The sequence below is a fragment of the Oncorhynchus mykiss genome, chromosome 6 (assembly GCF_013265735.2).
Source record: "Oncorhynchus mykiss isolate Arlee chromosome 6, USDA_OmykA_1.1, whole genome shotgun sequence".
Classification (NCBI taxonomy): domain Eukaryota; kingdom Metazoa; phylum Chordata; class Actinopteri; order Salmoniformes; family Salmonidae; genus Oncorhynchus; species Oncorhynchus mykiss.
Genome location: NC_048570.1, coordinates 92,886,515 through 92,909,477, shown reverse-complemented (window position 1 = coordinate 92,909,477; position 22,963 = coordinate 92,886,515). Strand labels below are relative to the sequence as shown.

At 46.8% G+C, this 22,963-nt stretch overlaps 1 protein-coding gene across 1 annotated transcript in view; it reads right to left on the bottom strand.

Moving 5' to 3' along the window:
- Positions 1 to 22,963, bottom strand: part of LOC110509293 (otogelin-like) — a 113,161-nt gene that overhangs the window by 39,558 nt on the left and 50,640 nt on the right. Inside the window, exons 18-29 of the mRNA XM_036981806.1 lie at positions 15,778 to 15,885; positions 14,804 to 14,942; positions 13,073 to 13,207; positions 12,043 to 12,189; positions 9,813 to 9,932; positions 9,558 to 9,674; positions 7,225 to 7,381; positions 6,910 to 6,936; positions 6,469 to 6,636; positions 3,716 to 3,994; positions 1,319 to 1,436; positions 379 to 458 (exon numbers count right to left, since the gene is read on the bottom strand). Coding sequence (XP_036837701.1) covers positions 379 to 458; positions 1,319 to 1,436; positions 3,716 to 3,994; positions 6,469 to 6,636; positions 6,910 to 6,936; positions 7,225 to 7,381; positions 9,558 to 9,674; positions 9,813 to 9,932; positions 12,043 to 12,189; positions 13,073 to 13,207; positions 14,804 to 14,942; positions 15,778 to 15,885 — 1,595 coding nt within the window. The remainder of the gene's footprint in view (positions 1 to 378; positions 459 to 1,318; positions 1,437 to 3,715; positions 3,995 to 6,468; positions 6,637 to 6,909; positions 6,937 to 7,224; positions 7,382 to 9,557; positions 9,675 to 9,812; positions 9,933 to 12,042; positions 12,190 to 13,072; positions 13,208 to 14,803; positions 14,943 to 15,777; positions 15,886 to 22,963) is intronic.

Genomic DNA, 22,963 nt, shown 5'->3' with positions numbered 1-22,963 from the left:
AAAAACAAGGATATCCTCTAAACCTAAATATATCTGTATCTGTCCCGCATCACTGTACAAATCCAACTTTAACATAAATAGTAAATAGTCCTCAGTTACTGGATAGTCCATTTTACTTCTGATAATGTAGTCAGTTTGAGTTACCACTAGTATGAGAAGTGGAGTGGGGTGGAGAGGAGTGGAGAAGAGAGGAGAGGAGAGGAGAGGAGAGGAGGGGAGGGGAGGGGAGGGGAGGGGAGGGGAGGGGAGGGGATGGGAGGGGAGGGGAGAGGAGAGGAGAGGAGAGGAGTGGAGTGGAGAGGAGAGGAGAGGAGAGGAGAGGAGAGGAGAGGAGAGGAGAGGAGAGGAGAGGAGAGGAGAAAATGTCCTGATACTCACAGTCTTCAACATGGACACATCTCTGAGTGACCTCATCCAGCACCATGTGACCAGGACACAGAGGCAGACATCCCTCCACTCTACAGAGAAACACACAGCTCTGAATAGACCTGCCAGCTACTCTCTATACAGTAACATCACATTTCATTTACAGTGTATTGAAACAAGGTTTCCAAAAGGGTCCTCTACCCATACGAGAACCCCATAGGAGAACCCCATAGGAGAACCCCATAGGAGAACCCCGTAGGACGGCCCAATAACCCTTATAGGTTCTAGAAAGAGTGTACAAGAACAATTGTGACAGATGGACAGCTGTAGAGTAGTTGTGATGAATATGATATATGTTCATCTATTAGGTCCTACAGTTAAAATGTTACAAAAGACTAACACTCTTCTGAGCCATGTATCAACATCTGTGGAAATATCAGATTACTGCAAAACATGTTGATCTAATATCTCAGTGTTGTTTGTACTGTATCTGACTGGCTGATTGGCTGACTGACTGACTGGCTGGCTGGCTGACTGGCTGACTGGCTGGCTGGCTGACTGGCTGACTGGCTGACTGGCTGACTGTCTGGCTGGCTGGCTGGCTGACTGGCTGACTGGCTGGCTGGCTGGCTGGCTGGCTGACTGACTGGCTGACTGGCTGGCAGACTGACTGATTGGCTGACTGACTGACTGATTACACAATAGAGCTGGAGGCTTCACATTCACATGGTGTTGAAGGTTTAGCCCTTGTCTGTGTTGGTGTCTGTGTTTGTGTATGGTTGCATCCCAAACAGTGCCCTGTTCCCTATATAGTGCACTACTTTCGACCAGGGCTTTATCCCCTATATAGTGCACTACTTTCAACCAGGGCTTTATCCCCTATGTAGTGTACTATATAGAGAATAGGGTGCCATTTAGGACGCATCCGTAGTGTCACCTTGTGCTGCCTTACTTTGGAACGGTGCCACATGCCCTCCCCGAGGGGTCACTGCAGGTCCTGAAGCAGGGGCTGACACACGACTCATACCTCCACTGGCACTTAGGACCCGTAGGGGTGTCTGGACCAGGGCCTGAGGGAAAATACACACTTTACAGACAGTGTTGCACAGCAGAGTATGAAACATGGGAATAAGTATACTTGTGTTTGTGAATTTCAATCACATTACAGAGTCTCCTAGTAAAGAGGTAAATTTAAAAAAGAGATAAATAAATGAAGTGAGTTGAGTTCTATCTCGACTATCGTCTGGACTCTGCCTAACTTCTCTGGACCTCTCCTGGTCGACTATCGTCTGGACTCTGCCTAACTTCTCTGGATCTCTCCTGGTCGACTATCGTCTGGACTCTGCCTAACCTCTCTGGACCTCTCCTGGTCTCCTGGTCGACTATCGTCTGGACTCTGCCTAAGCCCTCTGGATCTCTCCTGGTCGACTATCGTCTGGACTCTGCCTAACCTCTCTGGACCTCTCCTGGTCGACTATCGTCTGGACTCTGCCTAACCTCTCTGGACCTCTCCTGGTCTCCTGGTCGACTATCGTCTGGACTCTGCCTAACCTCTCTGGACCTCTCCTGGTCTCCTGGTCGACTATCGTCTGGACTCTGCCTAACCTCTCTGGACCTCTCCTGGTCTCCTGGTTGACTATCGTCTGGACTCTGCCTAACCCCTCTGGACCTCTCCTGGTCGACTATCGTCTGGACTCTGCTTAACCTCTCTGGATCTCTCCTGGTCTCCTGGTCGACTATCGTCTGGACTCTGCTTAACCCCTCTGGACCTCTCCTGGTTGACTATCGTGTGGACTCTGCCTAACCTCTCTGGACCTCTCCTGGTCGACTATCGTCTGGACTCTGCTTAACCTCTCTGGACCTCTCCTGGTCTCCTGGTCGACTATCGTCTGGACTCTGCCTAACCTCTCTGGACCTCTCCTAGTCGACTATCGTCTGGACTCTGCCTAACCTCTCTGGACCTCTCCTGGTCGACTATCGTGTGGACTCTGCCTAACCTCTCTGGACCTCTCCTGGTCGACTATCGTCTGGACTCTGCCTAACCTCTCTGGACCTCTCCTGGTCTCCTGGTCGACTATCGTCTGGACTCTGCCTAACCTCTCTGGACCTCTCCTGGTCTCCTGGTCGACTATCGTCTGGACTCTGACTAACCTCTCTGGACCTCTCCTGGTCAACTATGTCCGGCATCCACTGCTGTCAGAGAGTAACCCTATCTGTTTCTGCCAGCCTGTGTGGACTCTGCTATGCTCCTAAAACAAATGGCTGACATATTTTTAGCCCCAGTAATTACCCAGCCTGCATCAGGAGCAGCAAACTGTGGAGACAGAAAGAGAGCAGGACTCTCTAGACCTCACTAACTCTAACATACATTTGGACCTGAACTATGATTCACAAATCACTTTACTAGATTATGAACAGAAATACTCTCCAAATGGTGAAGTTGTTTCTTGGATCAAATAAAAACCACCCCTGCCTAGTGTCTGACCACCCCCTCTCTGTTCTCCCTTCCCCCCAGTCGAAGACTCCGACCACTGGGCATTAGCCAGGGCAAAGCTCCTTCTCTGGAAGCCGTATACTGGAAGGGCTGGTCGGGTTTTGTTTTGGAACAGCCGTGGGCCTGGGGGGGCCTGGTCTGGGGGGGCCTGGTCTGGGGGGGCCTGGTCTGGGGGACCCTGATCTGGGGGGGCCTGGTCTGGGGGGCCCTGGTCTGACGCTGACCTAGCACACCGCCCTTCCATCCCTCCATATCTCAACATGTCTGTGATTAAAGGCACACATCAGCCATTCGCCACTCGCCACTGACAAAATCTGTCGTTCTGCTGCGAGGTGGGAGTGTGCCGGGCGACAGCTGCAGAGGGCTTGCCATTACAGTGCTATGCAAAACACGGCTGCCCTCACAAAGAGCCCATTAACGGACTAAACGGGTGTTTTTACAAACCGAGTACGCACGCTGGTGGGGCCATGGTTAGGGGGTTGTGGAGGTTGGCAGGGTGGAGGGGCTGCAGCAGGAGGTTAGACCAGGGGGTTAGTAGCCTAAACTACAAAGTCTTTGTCTCTGAACCTCAGCTGTCAACCATCTCTGATACATACAGTAAGTATTGGGTTGCATCGGAGGGGACGAGCATAACATGGCAAAAGCTCGAGGAGTTCGACCAAAAGCTAGACCATAAGACCATAAGAAGACCATTAAATGGTCACAAGTGGCAGTTTTAATTTAAAAAATAATATCAAAATAGATGGTATAAATGGAATCTCATTCGACAAGAAAACCTTTAACTTTTCATTTACATTTGCTCTTCCTTTCCCTTCCCATGTAAACTTTCCCAGACCTCCAGTCCATCCCACGTACCTGTCAGTTTGAAGAGCGTGGCCTTGCGGAATCCGTCGGTGTGTTTGTACTTCATGAGGTGAATCCAGGACAGCATGTAGTGGAGGAAGAATCCCGGTCTGGCCAAAGCCTCCAGAGAATCATAACCCTGGATCCAGGTGTCACGGTGCAGCGTGAAGGTAGCCGCGTCCCAGAATGCTTCACTCTCCTCCCACTTGGTCAGCGTGAGATGGCCGCTGCTGTCCACAGCCAGGAAGTAGTTGGGCCGATCGGACGCCTCGAACGACACCAGGGACGTGTCTAGAGGAAAGGTTGATCACCAATTTAGGAACCTCAACATCAAGGGTCTTTTCTGGTTAAATAAAGGTTTTTAAAAAACTATTTGAGCTCTTTACGCCTGGGTACCGTATGTGACCCAGGTCAGGCTAGCACCTTAGTGGTCAGATAAATGTAGAACACTAGGCTAGCTAAAACAGTCTAGGCTAGCTAAAACAGTCTAGCCTAGCTAAAACAGTCTAGGCTAGCTAATACTTCTAGCTGCAGTCTAGCTGATAACTCCTCCTGGCAGCCTGAGTAGCCATAACTACAGCCTGACTAGCCATAACTACAGCCTGAATAGCCATCACTACAGCCTGACTAGCCATCACTACAGCCTGACTTCAATAAACCAGTGGATAGGGACTGGAAGACTTCATTAGACCAGTGGATAGGGACTGGATAGGGACTGGAAGACTTCATTAGACCAGTGGATAGGGACTGGATAGGGACTGGATAGGGACTGGATAGGGACTGGAAGACTTCATTAGACCAGTGGATAGGGACTGGATAGGGACTGGATAGGGACTGGAAGACTTCATTAGACCAGTGGATAGGGACTGGATAGGGACTGAACAGGGACTGGAAGACTTCATTAGACCAGAGGACAGGGACTGGACAGGGACTGGAAGACTTCATTAGACCAGTGGATAGGGACTGGATAGGGACTGAACAGGGACTGGAAGACTTCATTAGACCAGAGGACAGGGACTGGAAGACTTCATTAGACCAGAGGACAGGGACTGGAAGACTTCATTAGACCAGTGGACAGGGACTGGAAGACTTCATTAGAACAGTGGACAGGGACTGGATAGGGACTGGAAAACTTAATTAGACGAGAGGATAGGGACTGGATAGGGACAGGGACTGGAAGACTTCATTAGACCAGAGGACAGGGACTGAAATACTTTTTAATGACTGGACGTTGGGGTAGGAGGAAGCCTAAGAATGCAGAGTGTTAGAAAGTGTTATTTATGGAGGAGGAAGTAGTAAAACGAGGACTGACATGGAAATGGCCATTACATTAGACTGGTGTGATGAGGACGGACATGGAAATGGCCATTACATTAGACTGGTGTGACGAGGACTGACATGGAAATGGCCATTACATTAGACTGGTGTGATGAGGACGGACATGGAAATGGCCATTACATTAGACTGGTGTGACGAGGACTGACATGGAAATGGCCATTACATTAGACTGGTGTGATGAGGACGGACATGGAAATGGCCATTGCATTAGACTGGTGTGACGAGGACTGACATGGAAATGGCCATTGCATTAGACTGGTGTGGCGAGGACTGACATGGAAATGGCCATTACATTAGACTGGTGTGACGAGGACTGACATGGAAATGGCCATTGCATTAGACTGGTGTGACGAGGACTGACATGGAAATGGCCATTACATTAGACTGGTGTGACGAGGACTGACATGGAAATGGCCTTTGCATTAGACTGATGTGACGAGGACTGACATGGAAATGGCCATTGCATTAGACTGGTGTGACGCGGACGGACATGGAAATGGCCATTACATTAGACTGGTGTGACGAGGACTGACATGGAAATGGCCATTGCATTAGACTGGTGTGATGAGGACTGACATGGAAATGGCCATTACATTAGACTGGTGTGACGAGGACTGACATGGAAATGGCCATTGCATTAGACTGGTGTGATGAGGATGGACATGGAAATGGCCATTGCATTAGACTGGTGTGACGAGGACTGACATGGAAATGGCCTTTGCATTAGACTGGTGTGACGAGGACTGACATGGAAATGGCCTTTGCATTAGACTGGTGTGATGAGGACTGACATGGAAATGGCCATTGCATTAGACTGGTGTGACGAGGACTGACATGGAAATGGCCATTACATTAGACTGGTGTGACGAGGACTGACATGGAAATGGCCATTGCATTAGACTGGTGTGATGAGGATGGACATGGAAATGGCCATTGCATTAGACTGGTGTGATGAGGATGGACATGGAAATGGCCATTGCATTAGACTGGTGTGACGAGGACGGACATGGAAATGGCCATTGCATTAGACTGGTGTGACGAAGACTGACATGGAAATGGCCATTGCATTAGACTGGTGTGATGAGGATGGACATGGAAATGGCCATTGCATTAGACTGGTGTGATGAGGATGGACATGGAAATGGCCATTGCATTAGACTGGTGTGACGAGGACGGACATGGAAATGGCCATTGCATTAGACTGGTGTGATGAGGATGGACATGGAAATGGCCATTGCATTAGACTGGTGTGATGAGGACTGACATGGAAATGACCATTGCATTAGACTGGTGTGATGAGGACTGACATGGAAATGGCCATTGCATTAGACTGGTGTGACGAGGACAGACATAGAAATGGCCATTGCATTAGACTGATGTGACGAGGCCTGGCAGTGACGCTGCTCTGTTTCCTCTGCGCTGCTCACCATGCGGACGCGCTCTGCTGAGCCCAGGGGTCATCATGAAGAGGGACAAGAAGCCAGCCGCAGCAGGGTCTCCTTTCTTAGGGAACACTGTCCCACTGGACCTGTTGGCTGCCAGCACCGTGTCCCTCTCCCTGTAGGTCACCAGCCTGTAGGGGCCTTTACCCAGAACTACAAGACGGAGGAGAGGAACACTGTTATGAGGAATCCTTCGTTGTATGGCTGACATCGACAATGGGGCCCCAGAACTGTGCAGACACTCTGCCCCCATGTGGTTTAAACAATGAAGTGCCTTACACATTGATCATGATGAAATGTTTGTAGCAAATTCTAAAGACAATGCACAATAAATTCCGAGGTTCAGTCATTGATTTGATTCTTGGAGAAATTAGATGTTTTTTTGTTGACAAATAGGAAGAGTTTGAGATAAGATGATGTATGTACCTTTATTGTAGTATTCACAATCGTAGGCTGAAAAGACAAACAGAAAGAGTCGTTAGTGGAATTAAATTATAAACTGTAGTTAATTACATATTTTATTGACCTTTATTTAACTAGTCAAGTCAGTTAAGAACAAATTCTTATTTTCAATGACGGCCTAGGAACAGTGGGTTAACTGCCTTGTTCAAGGGGCATTTGCCTGAAAACAGAGTGCCAATTCAGATGGTCCCACACACTCACATACCACCCATTGAATGGGTAGTGTGCCCGGTGCCTGCCCGTTGGCCACTCATTGCCCGCTCATAGCCGCAGACTTACGGCAGATCGACGGGGATCGCCAGTCCACGGTGACACCCTGGTGACAGCATCGGTGGGCGTAGGCTGCCACGCTGGTACAGAAACACTCACAGTCCCCACCGCGACTACAGCCGCACGTATCAGCCAGACAGTTCATATAAAACCATGTCACGTCCACCTGGACAGGGGGAGACAGGAAGGAACCTTTCAGACCCTTTAAGACTGTTGTCCACTAGCATAGGGATATGGTAGTAACAGCCTGATACGACACACAGCCTGAAACAACAACAATTATCTGATGAGTTATTGATTTGACTCAAGATCATCTCAAAAGTAATTTTAATGACAGAATAACAACAGTGATTAGAATCACAACTTTAGTAAGACATATGTGGAGAAGAGATTGGACAGCAGACCAGCTGATAGAGGATAGGGGTTATGTCATGTGGAGAAGAGACAGGACAGCAGACCAGCTGACAGAGGATAGGGGTTATGTCATGTGGAGAAGAGACAGGACAGCAGACCAGCTGACAGAGGATAGGGGGTTATGTAGAGGATAGGGATTATGTAGAGGATAGGGGGTTATGTAATGTGGAGAAGGGACAGGACAGCAGACCAGCTGACAGATGATAGGGGTTATGTAGAGGATAGGGGTTATGTAGAGGATAGGGGTTATGTAATGTGGAGAAGAGTTAGGACAGCAGACCAGCTGACAGAGGGTAGGGGGTTATGTAGAGGATAGGGGGTTATGTAATGTGGAGAAGAGATAGGACAGCAGACCAGCTGACAGAGGATAGGGGGTTATGTAGAGGATAGGGGTTATGTAGAGGATAGGGGTTATATAGAGGATAGAGGTTATGTAGAGGATAGGGGTTATGTAATGTGGAGAAGAGACAAGACAGCAGACCAGCTGACAGAGGGTAGGGGGTTATGTAATGTGGAGAAGAGATAGGACAGCAGACCAGCTGACAGAGGATAGGGGGTTATGTAATGTAATGTTTTAAGAATTTGTTCTTAACTGACTTGCCTGGTTAAATAAAGGTAAAAAAAAAATTTTTAAAAATGTGGAGAAGAGACAAGACAGCAGACCAGCTGACAGAGGATAGGGGTTATGTAGAGGATAGGGGTTATGTAATGTGGAGAAGAGATAGGACAGCAGACCAGCTGACAGAGGATAGGGGTTATGTAATGTGGAGAAGAGATAGGACAGCAGACCAGCTGACAGAGGATATGGGTTATGTAGAGGATAGGGGTTATGTAATGTGGAGAAGAGATAGGACAGCAGACCAGCTGGCAGAGGATAGGGGTTATGTAGAGGATAGGGGTTATGTAATGTGGAGAAGAGATAAGACAGCAGACCAGCTGACAGAGGATAGGGGTTATGTAGAGGATAGGGGTTATGTAGAGGATAGGAGTTATGTAATGTGGAGAAGAGATAGGACAGCAGACCGGCTGACAGAGGGTAGGGGTTATGTAATGTGGAGAAGAGATAGGACAGCAGACCGGCTGACAGAGGGTAGGGGTTATGTAATGTGGAGAAGAGATAGGACAGCAGACCAGCTGACAGAGGATAGGGGTTATGTAATGTGGAGAAGAGATAGGACAGCAGACCAGCTGACAGAGGATAGGAGGTTATGTAATGTGGAGAAGAGACAGGACAGCAGACCAGCTGACAGAGGGTAGTGGGTTATGTAATGTGGAGAAGAGACAGGACAGCAGACCAGCTGACAGAGGATAGGGGGTTATGTAATGTGGAGAAGAGATAGGACAGCAGACCAGCTGACAGAGGATAGGAGGTTATGTAATGTGGAGAAGAGACAGGACAGCAGACCAGCTGACAGAGGATAGGGGGTTATGTAATGTGGAGAAGAGATAGGACAGCAGACCAGCTGACAGAGGGTAGTGGGATATGTAATGTAATGTGTATGTCAGGCTTGAGAGAAGCCCCAGTAATACTAACAGCCAGAGTAACATCAACCCACACAGAGATCTGTGAGACAGCCTACAGTAAGACAGTAAGATCCTGATTCATGTCTGTGCTTTACAGTGAGTCAAACGGCCTTTGGGAGGTGACTCAAATAACCAGAACCAACCCGCCCCCCCTCACACACCACACCCCTAGTACTCATCAACACAGACAGCTGAAACAGCAGTGGGAGAAACTGCATGTCACAGTATAGACACACACATGCTCTTCTGCACACACATACACACACACACAGATGTAAACACACACACACACACATATATCCAGAAACAGATATCCACATGCGTATGCATACCCACTCTCACACACTCGCAACACAACCTTCCCTCCATTGGTTGAGCTGCTGGCTGTCATACTCCATACTCACCACCGGGTGGCAGACCAGGAAGACCTCGCTGAGCAGGACTCCACACTGCCTCTTGGAGAACGGCTCCCTCAGGGGGTTCAGACTGCAGGGGTGTCTGATGTCTGGGCTGTTAACACACTGGACACACACATATCTAACGTTAGAAGACGGACAATAGACACCTGTATCATGTATGAACACACGCACACGCACACACACAGACTAATACACACACACTATCCACTGAGAATAGACCGTGGGGGTTTTGAAACTTGCCTCAGCTGCCGTCCAGCTGTTGCCAAACTCCTGAGGCGTGGCAGAGTCTATGTTCTCTGGTGTCCTCATCTCATTGACCGTCCTCAGGTCAAAGTTCCCACACAGACCGCTCAGCTTGCCCTGAACACAGTATTCACATGAATATGACACCAATCACAGCTCTGTATAGTAATAAGGAAGGGCTTGGTGACCTGATGGTGCTAATCAAGGGCTTGGTGACCTGATGGTGCAAATCAAGACGTTGGTGACCTGATGGTGCTAATCAAGTGGTTGGTGACCTGATGGTGTTAATCAAGACGTTGGTGACCTGATGGTGCTAATCAAGGGCTTGGTGACCTGATGGTGCTAATCAAGGAGTTAGTGACCTGATGGTGCTAATCAAGAGCTTGGTGACCTGATGGTGTTAATCAAGACGTTGGTGACCTGATGGTGCTAATCAAGGGCTTGGTGACCTGATGGTTCTAAACAAGGGGTTGGTGACCTGATGGTGCTAATCAAGAGCTTGGTGACCTGATGGTGCTAATCAAGGGGTTGGTGACCTGATGGTGCTAATCAAGGGCTTGGTGACCTGATGATGCTAATCAAGGGGTTGGTGACTTGATGGTGCTAATCAAGGGCTCGGTGACCTGATGGTGCTAATCAAGCACTTGGTGACCTGATGGTGCTAATCAAGGGGTTAGTGACCTGATGGTGCTAATCAAGACGTTGGTGACCTGATGGTGCTAATCAAGGGCTTGGTGACCTGATGGTGCTAATCAAGGGGTTAGTGACCTGATGGTGCTAATCAAGACGTTGGTGACCTGATGGTGCTAATCAAGGGCTTGGTGACCTGATGGTGCTAATCAAGAGCTTGGTGACCTGATGGTGCTAATCAAGGGGTTGGTGACCTGATGGTGCTAATCAAGGGGTTAGTGACCTGATGGTGCTAATCAAGAGGTTGGTGACCTGATGGTGCTAATCAAGGGGTTAGTGACCTGATGGTGCAAATCAAGAGGTTGGTGACTTGATGGTGCTAATCAAGGGGTTGGTGACCTGATGGTGCTAATCAAGGGCTTGGTGACCTGATGGTTCTAAACAAGGGGTTGGTGACCTGATGGTGCTAATCAAGGGCTTGGTGACCTGATGGTTCTAAACAAGGGGTTGGTGACCTGATGGTGCTAATCAAGAGCTTGGTGACCTGATGGTGCTAATCAAGGGGTTGGTGACCTGATGGTGCTAATCAAGGGCTTGGTGACCTGATGATGCTAATCAAGGGGTTGGTGACTTGATGGTGCTAATCAAGGGCTCGGTGACCTGATGGTGCTAATCAAGCACTAGGTGACCTGATGGTGCTAATCAAGGGGTTGGTGACCTGATGGTGCTAATCAAGAGGTTGGTGACCTGATGGTGCTAATCAAGGGGTTAGTTACCTGATGGTGCTAATCAAGGGGTTGGTGACTTGATGGTGCTAATCAAGGGGTTGGTGACCTGATGGTGCTAATCAAGAGCTTGGTGACCTGATGGTGCTAATCAAGACGTTGGTGACCTGATGGTGCTAATCAAGAGGTTGGTGACCTGATGGTGCTAATCAAGGGGTTGGTGACCTGATGGTGCTAATCAAGAGGTTGGTGACCTGATGGTGCTAATCAAGTGGTTGGTGACCTGATGGTGTTAATCAAGGGGTTGGTGACCTGATGGTGCTAATCAAGGGCTTGGTGACCTGATGGTTCTAAACAAGGGGTTGTTGACCTGATGGTGCTAATCAAGGGGTTTGTGACCTGATGGTGCTAATCAAGGGCTTGGTGACCTGATGGTGCTAATCAAGGGGTTGGTGACCTGATGGTGCTAATCAAGGGCTTGGTGACCTGATGATGCTAATCAAGGGGTTGGTGACTTGATGGTGCTAATCAAGGGCTTGATGACCTGATGGTGCTAATCAAGAGCTTGATGACCTGATGGTGCTAATCAAGGGCTTGATGACCTGATGGTGCTAATCGAGGGCTTGGTGACCTGATGGTGCTAATCAAGGGGTAAGTGACCTGATGGTGCTAATCAAGGGCTTGGTGACCTGATGGTGCTAATCAAGGGCTTGGTGATTAGTTGATTTGTTGAATAAGGTGTGACGGATTGGAGGATCCAGAGGACTGGGTTGAGAAAGACTGCTATAGGAGACAGCAGCTGCTTTGTAATGACAGGGCCATGTTATTCTAGGGTAGGGATTGTGGAACACTAACAACCGATGGTGCCTGACCTGCCAGCGTGGTCCAGCCTGGATGTGGACCGTGGTCTTGCGATCCCAGAGCACGGTCAGGTCCTCCTCGGGAACGTGGACCACGGTGAAGAGCCCAGCGCTCCATATGAACACCCCCTGCCTCCAGTCGATCACACTGGACGGGTTCTACACAGGGTGGAGGACAGGAAACAGGACAATGGACAGGAATTAGATCAATACTGAAGAACAGGTTGAGATGAGCCAGGGGGGTCCGGGGGATTGCCCCCCTGTTTTTGTTTAACCTAATTTCTTTATGGTTTATTGTTCATTAAGGACAGAGGACAAGACAGAGGACAGGGAAGAGGACAGGGAAGAGGACAAGTTAGAGAAGGGAAAAGAGGACAGGGAAGATGACAGGAAAGAGGACAAGGCAGAGGTCAAGGAAGAGGACAGGGAAGAGGACAGGGAAGAGGACAAGATGGAGGACAGGGAAGAGGTGAAGATGGAGGACAGGGAAAAGGACAAGCTGGAGGACAGGGAAGAGGGCAGGGATCATGAATAAGGTAGTCTAAAATAGGTGAAATTTGTGCCATAATTGGTAAGGTGTGACAATAGTAATGTGATATTCATTGGGTCTGAGGGGTCAGGGGTTAAGGGTAGTTTCTCTCTGTAATGTTTTCATCAAACATTTCTTATAACACTGTAGGTTACATTAACCCTATCGAAAGCAAGTAAGCAAACAAGTAACGAGCCGCTAGTGGAAACTGGGAGGCATCCCAGCGCTGGCCAGACTTGGTAGGACCACCAGTGGCAAGCTACCTGGTAAGGTTCAGGAGCATGAGCAGGAGCAGGAGCATGAGCAGGAGCAGGAGCAGGAGCAGGATTATGAGCAGGAGCATGAGCATGAGCAGGAGCATGAGCAGGAGCATGAGCATGAGCAGGAGCAGGAGCAGGAGCATGAGCAGGAGCAGGAGCAGGAGCAGGGGCAGGAACAGGAGCAGGAGCAGGAACAGGAGCAGGAGCAGGAGCAGGAGCAGGAGCAGGAGCAGGAGCAGGAGCATGCACTTACTGGTTTGCCACTGTCGTCGTCGAACGCAATGAAAGATCTACCAATGTTGATGAGTAGAGATTTCCTGCAGATGACGCCGCTGTCGTAACAGTCCACGTTCTCAGCCGTCACACTCATCATCAGATCAGCACTGCTCTGAAGGTGGGATGGGAAAAACAACATGAAAATAGCAAGCTAACCCAGGACAGAACGATGCTACTGAAAACTACGTAACGTGTATATTGAGTATTTAAACCCTAAGCCAGTCTATTCATCAATCCCTTCATCCATACACAGATATCTAGCTTTCACAGATTTCTTGCATTATATTTAGTCAACCCATTTTATTATCAAATAACGAGGAAACATATATGAACTTGAGTACTGGAAATGTGACTCTGGTACCTTTTCCTAGGTAGACTTTACACACTCTAACGTAGTCAAATATCATACCTTTACTAGGTAGACTTTACACACTCTAACGTAGTCAAACATCATACCTTTACTAGGTAGACTTTACACACTCTAACGTAGTCAAATATCATACTTTTCCTAGGTAGACTTTACACACTCTAACGTAGTCAAATATCATACCTTTACTAGGTAGACTTTACACACTCTAACGTAGTCAAATATCATACCTTTACTAGGTAGACTTTACACACTCTAACGTAGTCAAATATCATACCTTTACTAGGTAGACTTTACACACTCTAACGTAGTCAAATATCATACCTTTACTAGGTAGACTACACACTCTAACGTAGTCAAATATCATACCTTTACTAGGTAGACTTTACACACTCTAACGTAGTCAAATATCATACCTTTACTAGGTAGACTTTACACACTCCAACGTAGTCAAATATCATACCTTTACTAGGTAGACTACACACTCTAACGTAGTCAAATATCATACCTTTTCCTAGGTAGACTTTACACACTCTAACGTAGTCAAATATCATACCTTTACTAGGTAGACTTTACACACACTAACGTAGTCAAATATCATACCTTTACTAGGTAGACTTTACACACTCTAACGTAGTCAAATATCATACTTTTCCTAGGTAGACTTTACACACTCTAACGTAGTCAAATATCATACCTTTACTAGGTAGACTTTACACACTCTAACGTAGTCAAATATCATACCTTTACTAGGTAGACTTTACACACTCTAACGTAGTCAAATATCATACCTTTACTAGGTAGACTTTACACACTCTAACGTAGTCAAATATCATACCTTTACTAGGTAGACTACACACTCTAACGTAGTCAAATATCATACCTTTACTAGGTAGACTTTACACACTCTAACGTAGTCAAATATCATACCTTTACTAGGTAGACTTTACACACTCCAACGTAGTCAAATATCATACCTTTACTAGGTAGACTACACACTCTAACGTAGTCAAATATCATACCTTTACTAGGTAGACTACACACTCTAACATAGTCAAATATCATATCTTTACTAGGTAGACTACACACTCTAACGTAGTCATACATCATACCTTTACTAGGTAGACTACACACTCTAACGTAGTCATACATCATACCTTTGCTAGGTAGACTACACACTCTAACGTAGTCAAATATCATACCTTTACTAGGTAGACTTTACACACTCTAACGTAGTCAAATATCATACCTTTACTAGGTAGACTACACACTCTAACGTAGTCAAATATCATACCTTTACTAGGTAGACTTTACACACTCTAACGTAGTCAAATATCATACCTTTACTAGGTAGACTTTACAGACTCCAACGTAGTCAAACAGTAGACCATCAAAGGTCCTGTAGTGGCGGTCCCCATAGGCTGTGCACATGGACGGACACGGACGGAACACACACTGGAATGTTCCATGCTGGCAGACACTGAAAGAGACACACAGCGTCAACCATCACGATTCAGTACCAACCTGCCAGCAAACTGCTACCACTTAATGTAAGCACATTCTGTCACAACTAATGACCGCCTTTTGTTCGGGAGGCCCCCAGTGATTATCATCTGTCCGAAAAGTAGGGATCTCGACCAACTGCCAAATGTTGAATCACCAGCGTTCATAGTGCTATTATACAGATCCCTATCTCTCCTCTTCTCTTGCTAACTGCTAGAAGAAGAAATGGATGGCAGAGAAGAAAGGAGACAGACTGGGATCACTGTTTCACTCGGCAGGGACAGAGAGACTGTTGAATGAACGGCCCTCATACAAGGACTCTCTGTAAACCAGAGCTGGGAGGTGATTTTCTATGATAGATAATAGAGGGTTATGGATATCAGGTGAACAGTCTCACCGTCGGTACAATCTATACAAGACTCATCACCTAAAGCTCAGGAATGATCCTGGAAAATTGTTAGCTGCTCGAAAGTTTGTCTTAAATTCGGCCACACATTGGCAGGTTTTGCCAGGTGCTGAGTCAACAAATTTGTCAGTGACTCAGATTCTTGAAATGTCATGGCAAATGAAAGCTGTATATATGATCGACCTTATAAGGGGTTGAATATAGAGGGGTGTTTAGAAGAAACAAAACCTCTCTGTGTCATACTTCTGTACAGGAAATGATCTGAAAACCATTCACTGATTTATGACTGTAGATAATTAGGTTCCACTCTCTCCTAAAACGTGTTGCGTTTGGTACATATCCTGTTTGGTTCGAGAAGAGTTTCATCTCTGGAAAAGTCTGTGTATGAGTTGTTTTTTAAACGTACCATTGATGACAGGGGGAGGTGACTCTATCTCCTGGATAGTACTCTTTCCCCTTCCAGAGGCAGGGGCAGGCGTCAGGCTCAAAACACTCATCACCATGTTTCAGCAATCTGGGAAACACACGCAAACAAACACAGCTGTCCGGTTCATTCACTTCAGTTCAGAATTCATCTGTTTCTCTACTTGTAGAACAAAACTTACATTTGCTTTGTACCTTTTTCACACATAGAGATACTGTGTCTCTGTGCAGGTACTCTACTAAGTTCATCGCCACCCGGACGATTTACATTTACTCCCCCACCGCCCTCCACTGGTTTCCCCCACCGCCCTCCATTGGTTTCCCCCACCGCCCTCCATTGGTTTCCCCCACCGCCCTCCATTGGTTTCCCCCACCGCCCTCCATTGGTTTCCCCCACCGCCCTCCATTGGTCTCCCCCACCGCCCTCCATTGGTCTCCCCACCGCCCTCCATTGGTTTCCCCCACCGCCCTCCATTGGTTTCCCCCATCGCCCTCCATTTGTCTCCCCCACCGCCCTCCATTGGTCTCCCCCACCGCCCTCCATTGGTTTCCCCCACCACCCTCCATTGGTTTCCCCCACCGCCCTCCATTGGTTTCCCCCACCGCCCTCCATTGGTTTCCCCCACCGCCCTCCATTGGTTTCCCCCACCGCCCTCCATTGGTTTCCCCCACCGCCCTCCATTGGTCTCCCCCACTGCCCTCCATTGGTTTCCCCCACCGCCCTCCATTGGTTTCCCCCACCGCCCTCCATTGGTTTCCCCCACCGCCCTCCATTGGTTTCCCCCACCGCCCTCCGTTGGTTTCCCCCACCGCCCTCCATTGGTTTTTACACTGCTGCTACTCGCTGTTTATAGCCTCCACATTGACTCGGTACCGGTAGCCCCTGTATATAGCCTCCACATTGACTCGGTACCGGAAGCCCCTGTACATAGCCTCCACATTGACTCGATACCGGTACCACATTGACTCGGTACCGGTAGCCCCTGTATATAGCCTCCACATTGACTCGATACCGGAAGCCCCTGTACATAGCCTCCACATTGACTTGATACCGGTACCACATTGACTCGGTACCGGTAGCCCCTGTAAATAGCCTCCACATTGACTTGGTACCGGTAGCCCCTGTATATAGCCTCCACATTGACTCGGTACCGGTAGCCCCTGTAAATAGCCTCCACATTGACTCGGTACCACATTGACTCGGTACCTGTACGACATTGACTTGGTACCGGTAGCCCCTGTATATAGCATCCACATTGACTCGGTACCGGTACCACATTGACTCGGTACCGGTAGCCCCTGTATATAGCATCCACATTGACTCGGTACCGGTACCACATTGACTCGGTACCGGTAGCCCCTGTATATAGCATCCACATTGACTCGGTACCGGTAGCCCCTGTATATAGCATCCACATTGACTCGGTACCGGTAGCCCCTGTATATAGCATCCACATTGACTCGGTACCGGTAACCCCTGTATTCAGCCTCGTTACTGTTATTTCATTACTTTTTCATTGTTACACTGTTGGTTAAAGGCTTGTAAGTAAGTATTTCATGGTACACCTGTTGTTTTCGGCACGTGACAACTAAAGTTTGATTTCATTTGATCTTTTGCCCAACTCTGTGCCCAAGAGGACTGAACGACAGAGGGAACGCAAGAGTCAGTCTGGATCCAGTAACTACCGCTACAGTCAGGAAATTAGAAAAGGTAAGGGGAGGGGGGGGGGGGGGGGGATAAACTCTGGATGAAAAGGAGAAACACTCGTTACATGAGAAAACCAGATGATTAGGATTCTCAGAGATAGAGAGAAACAGCCTTTGTCCGGGCCGTTCCATTGGGTCTCCACACTGTTAGAGCGACAGGGCTGATAAATATCTTGTAATATCACGTCGACGGGTCACAGTTATATCCCCTGGAGGGGGGGGGGGGAGAGAGAGAGAGAGGGAGAGGGAGAGGGAGAGAGAGAGAGAGTGGAGAGGAGAGGAGAGAGAGAGTGTGGGAGAGGAGAGGAGAGGAGAGGAGAGAGAGAGAGAGAGAGAGAGAGAGAGGGAGAGGGAGAGGGAGAGGGAGAGAGAGAGTGGAGAGGAGAGGAGAGAGAGAGTGTGGGAGAGGAGAGGAGAGGAGAGGAGAGGAGAGAGAGAGAGAGAGAGAGAGAGAGAGAGAGAGAGAGAGAGAGAGCGGAGAGGAGAGGCTGGGGACAGTAGACAATGAAGCGACACATTAAATGGTCTGGCCACAAACCTAGAGGTTCATCTGTGTAAAGTTACACTGCAGATAAAGTGGTGTTAACAGCTTTCTTTACCCGTCCGCCAAGCCGCTGGATCGATTACCCCGATCAAAGCTTCCATAATAACTCCTTCTCTACTGCAGTCTGACTGTGCTGGCGTGCAGTAGCTATGAATAAATCTCAGTCAATGAATTCATCTTTCTCTATCGCTCGTTTAATTAAACCTTATCTATTTGTGTATAAATGTGCATACCTGTATAATGAAGACAGTGGTGAATAGTCATTCTGCAAGTCATAATCATGTACTTGTAATGCTTAAAGTGTTGTCACGACAACACATTCTAACTCATTTTAACTTAAAGTTAATTTATTTAACACTTAAACTGTTAATTTGGGTGTACATTTTAACAGTACATTGTCATTTTTTACACCAACTCATTCATATTCTGTATGTAGCTGAACATTGTTTTAAGCTGGATCCAGCTCGCCCAGACCACCTTGTCTTATGCCTTAAAAAGGCCTGGACCGACAGGCATGACAGCATTAGTCTTTCATTCTTTTTCTTAACAGGCTCTTATTTCTGCCAGGAATGCCCAATACGAAGGTGAAGAAATCTTGGGCAGTGTTGGCATTTTCTGGATGGGAGGGCTGGTGCAAAGCAGTGCCAGAAGTTGAATTCTACAGGGTTCATTATTGAGATGTGGAACTTTTTCCCAGGTTGAATACAGAGAAAGGTATTTAGTGCGGATGGTACACAACTATATGGCTTACGCTATCACAATGAAAGATACACATGTTTCCTGACAGGTCAAATTCAATTTTTAGGTTGCAGGGACGTTCTGAGAGAGTTTATTTTTAGGTTGAAGGGAGGTTCTGAGGACGTTTATTTTTAGGTTGCAGGGAGGTTCTGAGGACGTTTATTTTTAGGTTGCAGGGAGGTTCTGAGGACGTTTATTTTTAGGTTGCAGGGAGGTTCTGAGGATGTTTATTTTTAGGTTCCAGGGAGGTTTTGAGAACGTTTATTTTTAGGTTGCAGGGAGGTTCTGAGAATGTTTATTTTTAGGTTGCAGGAAGGTTCTGAGAACGTTTATATTTAGGTTGCATGGAGGTTCTGAGAATGTTTTTTCTGGGAGGTTTTATTAACGTTCTAAGAATGGAAATGATAGGTTATTTGGAGTTTTTTTTTAATAACTTCCTGAAAACGTTCAATGAATGTTTCAATAAGACTTTTAATAACACTCCTACAGTAGCTTAGTTTGCCTTAATGTTTCTTCACGTTCTGAGAACGGAATGTCTTTTAAAAAAAAATAAACATTTTTAGAACGTTCTCTGAAAGTTACCAAAGCCTTCTTGTGGTTTTTATGGAACGTTTTCTTAATGTGCTCAGAACAATTTGGGAACGTGATTTTAAATAGAACCCTGAAGAAACCTGTAGGAAACGTTACGCTGAAGTACTGAAATTCCCACAGAAGAAAGGGTTTTTCTTGATATTCTCTGAACTATTTGGAACATTCCCAATGTCAAACAGGTTGGAGAACATTCCTAGAACATTGCCAAACATTTTACTAAATGTAACCACTTTAAGGAAATATTCTGTTAAAGTAATAAAATACCAGGAAAATATATTTTTTTTTCAAGTTCATTAAATGTGCTGAGAATGTTCCAAAGCCAAGCAACTATCCTGCACCATTCCCAGAATGTTGTGGAAGCTTGTAAGCAAAATAACCATAGGACAACCACGCTCTCACCAAGCTCTAAGAAATATATGGTTCTCAGAACGTTGTGTGCTAGCTGGGCTGTATATTTTCTTTCTCTTGTCTAAACTTTAGACTGAGGAAGAGAGAGCAAAGGAAGAGCTAGGCTGAGGACGAGAGAGCACAGGAAGAACTATGCTGAGGAAGAGAGAGCTCAGGAAGAGCTAGGCTGAGGAAGAGTGAGCTCAGGAAGAGCTAGACTGAGGAAGAGAGCTCAGGAAGAGCAAGGCTGAGGAAGAGAGAACACAGGAAGAGCTAGGCTGAGGACGAGAGAACACAGGAAGAGCTAGGCTGAGGAAGAGAGAACACAGGAAGAGCTAGGCTGAGGAAGAGAGAAAACAGGAAGAACTATGCTGAGGAAGAGAGAACACAGGAAGAGCTAGGCTGAGGACGAGAGAACACAGGAAGAGCTAGGCTGAGGACGAGAGAGCACAGGAAGAGATAGGCTGAGGAAGAGAGAAAACAGGAAGAACTATGCTGAGGAAGAGAGAGCACAGGAAGAGCTAGGCTGAGGAAGAGAGAGCACAGGAAGAGCTATGCTGAGGAAGAGAGAGCACAGGAAGAGCAAGGCTGAGGAAGAGAGAGCACAGGAAGAGCTAGGCTGAGGACGAGAGAACACAGGAAGAGCACAACCCTCTGTCCCTTATGATGATGATGAAGCGTGTTAGAATGAGGAAGAGCACAACCCTCTGTCTCTCATGGTGATAATGAGAAAGTGTTAGAATGAGGAAGAGCACAGCCCTCTGTCTCTCATGGTGATAATGAGAACGTGTTGATGGTACTAGTTAAACGTGGTAGAATGAGGAAGATCACAACCCTCTGTCTCTCATGGTGATAATGAGAAAGTGTTGATGGTACTAGTTAAACGTGATAGCAGGAATTTATTTAAGAGGCTTAACCGACACCTGAGCTCCCTACACACCACCTGTTTACTACATAAACAACAAAAGAAAAGCCACTTATAGACGGAGAGAGAAGGGGATAGAGAGAAGAGAGAACGGAGAGGGGGACCAAGGGGTAGTTGCATGGGCAGAATTACACAAATTCATAACGAGTGGAATGTCTCAGCTCATAAAAACGATTTTATGAGAGAGAGAGAGAGAGAGAGAGAGAGAGAGAGAGAGAGAGACAGAGAAAGAGACAGAGAGAGAGAGAGAGAGAGAGAGAGAGAGAGAGAGAGAGAGAGCATGCGTCGGGGGCAAGGAGAACAGATGAAACCTCAGATCATGAGGATCAGGTAATGCAAACTGAGTGGAACGTTACTTTTCTGAAAACGGATCACTAAAATAAATATCCTGCTATAACGAGATAAAGTCTCGTTGTGATTTTGCGATAACGTGTAATAATTTATAATTTATCAGATCCTGCCTCCACCTGCAACTTCAGGTTCATATGAGTTCAACAGACATGTTAATTGTGGAAAAGTTAGGAATGGTTGAAAGGTCTACATTTTAGTTCATAAACAAGGTGCCCCATTGTGATTGAAAACAAAATGGGGTTCTGCTGTCAGCACCTTCACTAATGATTTCCCATAAGTTTTCGTACTGAGGAATAACTGCAGTTGACCTCCTGTAACACTTGTATTTTCAAAACTCATTTTATAGACATTTTGTAAAAAGCCAGGATTGCCAGTTTAACACTGCCGTGGGGATAATCTAACGCAACAGGTAGGCTGCTGTAAGGCCTCAATGGCACTTTCCTAGCCTATCACTTCCCCATTGATGTATCAATACTCCAAATGCAGCCATCACTGTCCCTCTACAAAGCTTGGTCTCATAGACTAGACGTATCATAGTACATGTAAATCTGGGACACTCGAATTAGTATGATATGTTACGTTTGGTTTGGTTACATAAGACAGATGGGTAGAGGTGTAACGCCAACGGTTAGCAACCCAAAGGCTGTGTGTTCAAATCTCATCACGGACAACTAATTATCAACTTTGCGACTACTTACTACTTTTTTAGCTACGTTGCAAGTACTTAGCACGTTAGCTAACCCATCCTCTAACCCTAACCCTAACCCTTTAAGCTAAGTCCTAACCCTAACCTTAACCCTAACCTTAACCCTAAACATAACCCCTAACCTAGCTAACGCTAGCCACCTAGCTAATGCTAGCCACCTAGCTAGCATTAACGTAAGACTGACATGAGCCACAGCAAATTGGAATTCGTAACATATATCATACGAAATGGATAATGGACATCCACTAATTAATGCATAACATACAAAACATTACGTCTACCCCTGAGTCCAGGTTGCAGCGCTCTACGGTATAAGGCCTCATTGTGTCCATATTGACCAGGACTTCCAACCTCCCCACTAGAATATCCAGTTGCAGGCCATTATTAAACACTCATGACAGGCTTCTCATGCATCCACATCTCCTTCCCATGATGCTCGTGTGGGATAGGTTGGTTCTCGTAAAGGTCGAGGAGTGTGTGATAAGTTGGTTCTTGTAAAGGTCGAGAAGTGTGTGTAACAGGAATCAGTGAATCACTCCTCCTACTCCTACCGAGTAACGAATCCTCTTTCCGTCTCCCCCATCACAAACACACCTCCCTCCGATCCACTTTTCCCGTTCCTCCCATCCCATCTCAATTTTCCATCCTGGATATCAGGTAAAACGTCTAAACGATACGCCCTTTCACAAAGATATCGTCTTCAAGCAGCAGGACTGACTGAACTATCTTTGTGTCTACCGCCAGGGTGGGGACAAACCAATCTCAACGCTGTCAAACCTTCTGAATCCCTCATTCTGTCAAACCTTTAGAATCCCTCATTCTCTCAAACCTTTAGAATCCCTCATTCTGCCAAACCTCTAGAATCCCTCATTCTGTCAAACCTCTAGAATCCCTCATTCTGTCAAACCTTTAGAATCCCTCATTCTGTCAAACCTTCTGAATCCCTCATTCTGTCAAACCTTTAGAATCCCTCATTATGTCAAACCTCTAGAATACCTCATTCTGTCAAACCTTTAGAATCCCTCATTCTGTCAAACCTTTAGAATCCCTCATTCTGTCAAACCTTCAGAATCCCCCATTCTGTCAATCCTTTAGAATCCCTCATTCTGTCAAACCTTTAGAATCCCTCATTCTGTCAAACCTTCTGAATCCCTCATTCTGTCAAACCTTTAGAATCCCTCATTATGTCAAACCTCTAGAATCCCTCATTCTGTCAAACC